Source organism: Xiphophorus maculatus, chromosome 16 (genome assembly GCF_002775205.1).
Source record: "Xiphophorus maculatus strain JP 163 A chromosome 16, X_maculatus-5.0-male, whole genome shotgun sequence".
NCBI lineage: Eukaryota > Metazoa > Chordata > Actinopteri > Cyprinodontiformes > Poeciliidae > Xiphophorus > Xiphophorus maculatus.
This window is the reverse complement of record NC_036458.1, coordinates 920381-927164: the sequence shown is the minus strand read 5'-3', so window position 1 is coordinate 927164 and position 6784 is coordinate 920381. Positions and strand designations below refer to the sequence as shown.

General features: G+C 39.3%; 1 protein-coding gene and 1 long non-coding RNA gene across 3 annotated transcripts; one reads left to right on the top strand and one right to left on the bottom strand.

Annotated features, from left to right (window-relative positions):
- Nucleotides 1-1215: 1215 nt before the first annotated feature.
- On the top strand, nt 1216-3954 carry LOC111611734. Its single transcript, XM_023349684.1, has 3 exons — nt 1216-1436; nt 1527-1556; nt 1925-3954. Exons 1-3 carry the CDS (start codon nt 1229-1231, stop codon nt 3451-3453), a joined length of 1767 nt encoding a protein of 588 aa, XP_023205452.1. The 5' UTR covers nt 1216-1228; the 3' UTR covers nt 3454-3954.
- Nucleotides 1436-6238, bottom strand: LOC111611735. Of its 2 annotated transcripts, XR_002754193.1 has the most exons (7): nt 6203-6238; nt 5768-5917; nt 5640-5695; nt 5513-5569; nt 5070-5252; nt 1904-2031; nt 1436-1588 (listed from the first exon to the last, which is right to left on the bottom strand). It is a non-coding gene; the product is annotated as an uncharacterized LOC111611735 (long non-coding RNA). The 2 variants fall into 2 exon arrangements; XR_002754192.1 differs by lacking the exons at nt 5768-5917; nt 6203-6238 and having other exon boundaries at nt 5640-5761.
- Nucleotides 6239-6784: the final 546 nt, after the last annotated feature.

Here is a 6784-nt window from a genome sequence, read left to right as displayed (position 1 = left end):
GGATTAATATTTAACCTGCTAATTTTGGTAAATTAGTCACCTAGATTTTAATTGTTGATAATTACTAACGTCAGAACCTTTTTATTCGCTTTTTATTCTACTTTCAAATGACCTACATTTTTGGCCTCAACATTTCTCTCCAGAAGACTTTGAGTCATTTGTAGGAGTGAAACTGACAAAAGCTCCACGGTTTCATCCACAAAGAACCTAAACCTCACTGCTGTGAGAGAGCAACTGAAAGGCTAATGGAGCTAATGCTAATGGTACTAAATATGAAACCACCAATCCCACCAGGCCGTAACCAGCTGTTGCAGAACTGGACACAGAGCCACAGAACTACTTACCGGATCACACAGTTCGACCTGAGGTACATGTCATTCATCGTTTCATTTATGAAGCTGAAGGCAGCAGCAGCAGCAAACACCAGCTCCAGCTCTGTCCTCTTCCTCCGTTTGGTTCTCCTCATCTTCATCACCTCTTGTGATTTTTACAATCCCATCGATTTCAATGCTCCAGTTCAATTTGAAAAGGCTTAGAGACGTTACCCATCACGGTTTGGGCTGGATGGAGCAAGCGCAATCAGACCTAGCGTACATCATTTACCCAGAATACATTGCAGCATGAACAACATGGCGACGTTGGTGTGACAATATTTTATTTAAATTTAGAAAAACTAAACAATCTACAGTATTATTGCTGTATTGTTTTTACATCTAAAATAAATATCTCTCAAAGTCGATTGTTACAACTAATCGTAGATCCCTTTAATGTTTAAACTGTTCTGGCTGGAACCTTTGTATTCACATGTTTCTGGTACGCCTGTCAATCTGATGCACAAACGGTGGAAGCTGCTTCTCGGTTAATTTCTGCTTCTATCTGTTTGAATGCTGGAAAAGATTGTTGTATCAAAATATGCTAAAAGGAGTTAGCCTATCAGTGAAGCCATGCTAGCCTAAAATAGCATCTCAATGCTAAACATGTAGCAGCTGATGCTAATCCTTCATCCATCACTTCAGTGCTGAAGAGGAAATCAGTCTGTTTGATTTGGGTGTTGAAGAAAGGCTGAAGCTCTTCTGCTCTGGACTGAAACTCTGCTGTTCTACATTATTATTCACGTTTCCAACGGTTTTACCTGCTTATACAAGATCCACTAACTGAACACGTCCTTTATCCTGGAAAAGCTCTCGTTGGCAGAAAGCCTTCTTTTGTCCAAACACTTTTCATTCAAATGAGATCATATTGGGAGACGGTGGAGGCGCTATCAGGTCCAGATGTTAACAGACTCCCACATGAATTTATCAAGCTGCACATGAAAAAGGAGCATTTCGCTGCAGAGCCACTTCCTATAAAACCAGGACTGGGGCTGAGCGTCACCAGTCTGCAGGTGGATTCCCAGTTGCTCTGCAGAAACTGGTCCAGATCTCCAAACCTCCACGGTCAGTTCAGATCTCACTTCTATTAAAACAACTTCTTTTGTTCATTTTTTAAATGCTTCAACAAACTTCTGAACCGTTTTGTCTTTCCAGAAAAAGCATCACCCAGAACTGAGGATCACGGTACGTTTGGTTTCTCATCATCGGTTCTCTGACTGTGAATGAAATGAAATGAAATGGTTACATGCAGTTTTCAAGCCTGATTTAAATTAAGAGCAATAACTTCAAAAGAAAATGAAAAGTGTCTCATGTTTTTGTTTTTCTGCAGCATTTGCACAAAATCTCTCCTGATTTGCTTTTTTTTGTTCAGGATTATTTTGGCCAGAATTGGTCATTTAATCTTTTGCTAACATAAAAAAGGAAGCTTGAAGCATATTGTTATTTTAATTAATTTCACTTAAACTTTCATTCTTCCAGGTCAGAGCAGGTTTTATAGTTTAGCAGAGAGACTTTATGAAGTGAATCCTGACCGTTCCTGTGTTTGTCCTCAGTCATGGTGCCGTCTGGCCCGGTTCTGCTGCTGCTGCTGCTGCTGTCTTCATTCCTGACCTGCAGCCTGAGCGGCTCGCCGCACTCCGACCTGCAGGAAAACCGCACTCTGCAGAAGAGAGGAAAGACAGCAGACAAAATAAAGGCTGGAGCTGAAGATCTTCTGAAGATTCTAAATGCACCTAAACCTTTTATTGGTCTCATTCCAAAGGCTGGGTCGTATTTAACTGCTATCTTAGATTTTCTAAATGTCATTGCTGGTAAAAATCCAGAACAAGAGCTTCTAGATTATCTCAAGTTAAAATTTGATGATCTAAATATAAAGATTGATAAAAACCAGAAGGAAATAATGTTTAACATTTGGAAAAGTAGTAATTATGCAAAGTTGGAGAAGAAAATAACTATAGCATGGAACAAACTCGGGGAACTGCTGAAGGATTGTAAAAAGCCTTGCTTTGAAAGTCTGAGGAAAGATGGCAAAGACAAAATAATAAACCAATACTTTAAAAAGGCTGTAAAGTATGTGGATGAGCTGCATTACAATATAGCAGGTAAAGGTGTTTACAATGCTGACTATATGCAGCTACTGAAAGACCATGTGAGATGTGATGAACGTCGACTTAAAATATTCACAGCTATTAACGCGCTGCTGGCTCACAGAGCCATCACCATGACCAATTTCTACAACCTCTTCAGTAATATTAAAACAGATGAAGACGCTCTGGCTAATAAAGCACGCGACATTTCTGCAGCTATGTTTCAGATCCACAAGAACTGCACTTCAGAACCTGATGAGTATGTTAAACTGGACATTCTGGACCAGATCACAGAGTCAGGGAAGCGAACGGATCTGGCAAAAAGCATCAGGGAGTATTTAGATAAAACATTTTACCACTATAACTGGATGGTGGTTGCTTTTAAAACTGAAAGTTCAAACCGTAAAAGTGTTTTTACTAAATGGCTGAAGAGTCACATTTTGACCGGATTTACTGCAGTAGACAAAGGGAAAATTAGTGTGGCTTTCGCCAAACAGGCAAAAGGAAACCACAAGAAAACAGCTCAGGTGGTACAGGCCATTAAGAAGTGCTACAGCAAACCTGTGCCCTGCAAACAAGTCAAAGCAAAGTTAGAGAGCTGTGCTGATCTGAAGGGCAAGTATTCAGCCATTCATGCTTACATTCATAAAGAGCATGGCAGCGTTCATGCTTTAGAGGCAGAAACTGCTCCAACTGCAGAAGTGTTTGATCCTGAGGAAAAGCAGTCCATCCCGTACCTTTACTCTGGGAAATGCACCATGTTTGGCAAAGTTGCCCCTTTTAAACACTTCAGGGTTCTGATTGAAAGTGATGAAGTGTGGATGAATAAGAATCCATGTCAAGGAATCAACTGTGGAGGTAAAGAAAGAGGAAAATGTGTGGAGGTGAAGAACGCCCACATTGGCCTGTGTGAGTGTGAGAAGAAATACTATGGAGAGAACTGTGAGAAAACCATGGAGGCGTTCAAGAAAGAAGTGTTTAAAAAAATCCACTAAGGGAGCCTGGGCTGACAGAACCCAGAACGTTTCTGCTCTCATATCCCATCTTTCTGCTCATAACCTGCAGCTCACATGTTTTAACCTGAACTGTTTCATGTTTCACTGATTTTGACAGAGTTGCTTTGTGAAAACTCCATAATTATGACAAATTTTCATTTTAGCCACAAAATATGACAGAAGAAATCAGATTCTGTGTTTTTTTTCTTGCTTCCATTTTGTTTTGCTCTTCACATGAAAACGTTTCATCTTTTAGCTGTTGAGACGTTTAAGGGAAACGTGGCTGTTGATGAAAAACTGGTTTCATGTTGAAATGATTTCAGGTTTCTGAACCCAGAACTCAGTTTCTGACCAGCTGTAATCAAACATCAAGTGTGATCTGCTGTTCAAACTTTCTGTGAAATGATCTCATCACGTTTCTTTAAAATGATCATTTGCTTCTTTTGGTTTGAGCTTCTGTTGCAACTTTAAAGGAAAAAACTAATAAAACTCCAAATTTAAGAGTTGTTACATGTTTGTTTTTTTCATTATTATTATTCTACAACTTTTCCTCCAAAATAAAAGCTTTAAAACCAGATTTATTGTCTTCAGTCTCGATGTGAACCAGCCCAGCTTCAGGTAAGGCTTCTGTCATTTTAATGAAAAGTTTCCAGTGAGACTAAAAAAATTCATTAGACAGAATAATCTCTACCTGTGTCTCTATCAGCCAGGGGCCACCATTATTAATTGTTACTAACCATTATTAACCACTATTAATTGTTATTAACTGTTAACCATTATTAAAATCATGTAATTTTATTACTAGTGCAGTGTTCTTCCTTGTTGTTTTGTGTCTCTTTCTGAAATGTTTCCTGGACTCCCTCCAGACTTTGATCAGATCCTCCCGTCTCTCCAGCTCTGATCTCTGTCTCTGCTCTCTGATCGGTTTCAGCTTCACTGTTTGATGTTTTTTTTCTTTGGCTGCTTATGTCATCTAAATTTCAATAATAAGAGATTTTCCGGTTCTGAGTCTTCAAATCAACACTAATAATGTTTTCAGAAGGAAGTCATGATGTGTAAACCCTGAAGAGAACTCCGTATCAGATTGATGGTTCATAATCGTTTTATTCAACAGCCTGAACACCCAATAATAGCTGCAAAACATACTAAATAAAAATACCATTAGTAACTCAAACATTATGTTGCCTTCATCTGTTTGACTTATTAATTTACCTTAAATGAATTTTTACAACTTTTATCCTTGACAATCTTTACCTTTAGTGCTGTTATTATGTTTTACAGTGTATATTTATTAAATCTTTAGACTTTCCCTTCTATTTGTGGCAACCTGGGGTGGATTTTCTTTATTATGAAACCCAAATGTAAGATGTTAAAGTTTACAAAGGGGAAACCGACAGCGCCACCTGGAATAACTCCAGGAAAATAGAATAATAATAATAAGGACACAGGTACGTTCTACTGGGAATGAGACAAGATTCAGACAGTTCTACAAAAGTATATTAACCTTCAATATGTTGTTTAAATTAACAACCTGAAATTGAATGGTTAAAACAGTGAATGTATTTTAATGAAGTTAATTATAAAATGTTTAAATTTCAAAGGAAACTGAGGCTTACCGGTGGGGGGAGAGAAAAGTGAGGAAATGGGCAACATCCAGTGAAGAAAAGGGATCACCCTGGACACTACAAACACACACACACACACACACACACACACACACACAAAGGTGCTCCAACAAAACACACAAGACAAGACACCGCCACCAGGGGTCACCACCGCCACCACAGAAGCTTCAGTCCCTAAAAGAAAGACAAAAAATGAAACATATGAATAAAACAGTGATATAATAGCACTACAACATTGCTCCTCATCCCGGTCGTAGTGCCATCAATGCTCCCTGCAGCGGGGGAAAGTTCATATAAAACAATTCATCGTAGGCAAAACAGCAGCGAGTGTATATCCAAATATAATAGTCGTCAGGGACTCAGCAGGAGGCTAAAAAATAAATAGATTATTAATACACTGCTGATAAAAACTATAATTTACGGTAGCTGCTTACCTGTAAATTACCACACGGCCAGTTAAACAGATCCACAAGTTCACCTATGCAGCGCAGCTGTAACAAAATGCTACGTAAAGGCTTCGTTTACATGAGATGGATGTTACCTAGCAACGCTAGCGCTCACCTGCCCGGCAGCAAACAACCAGATTGGTCCAGGAGTTGGAGGCGCAGCAAGGGAGGCTAAACAGATCAGACCAGCTTGCATTAATAGCTACGATAAAAGCTGACAAACAAAGAAACAGCCACGCTTACCCAGCACAGCTCAGCAAACACAGGAAGCAGAATGAGTTGATGACGTCATGACGCAAGTAGTCTTGTGGCAGGTAGAGACCTGCTTATATGCAGCAGCTGAAATTGGCCTTAAAGTGGCAGCGTACCATTTATGCTGCTACATATAGTTTCCTGTATAATGAAATAAAATGAAATACATCATATTTCAACTGTGTGTGGCTTTACATAGAATATAATATTAAAACTAATTAACCTTTGTGCTTCTGACTAAATATAACTAACTTCCCAAAGAACATTAGCACCCTCTAGTGGATGGAAACATAATAGCAACCTGTATGTTCCGTGGAAAAATAACTAAATATTCATTTATAAACTAAAACATTCACTACAACCTTGTTCCCTCATCAACCAGGTGCTTTGAGCCACAAACTAACTATATTCTCTTTTTGTCTTTACCTGCTGGACTGTTTGCGCCAATCGCTTTACGGCATCTTCCGGTCCCAAACCTTTTCAAAATAAAAGCATTGTCTGCATTACTACTGCAGCAAAAATAATAAACATTTATGAACCAGTTAATGAAACAACAAATATTAGTAAGGCCATTTACATTTCTTATGTTGCTTGTTGCAGTTATGGCGCCTGTGCTGGCTGAGCTGAACCGGAAACTGGACTTTCTCTCCAACCTGGCAACAGATCGGCAGATATAAGTTATACTTCAGCAGCTTGTTGGTGCTGGAAGCTGATGGGTTTCAACCCAGCGACCAAAGAAGCTGAACATGTTCAGATGTTTTATAAGGTTTTTCAAGGCCAGCTGGCAGCCACAGACTACTGCAAGGTGTTAAGAAAAAGGATTAATTTTAGTGCTTAATACAGTTAATCTACGACATGCGTAACAGTTAGATTCAATACTCTTATTTGGAACAGGTTTCGTCTGAGATGCGGTAAGCAGGCCGAAGCAGGGCCCTTTTCCTCCCCCGCTGGCAGACAGAGCAATAAAATGTACATTCCGATGGGGGGGGAAGAGACTTTTTGGCGCCA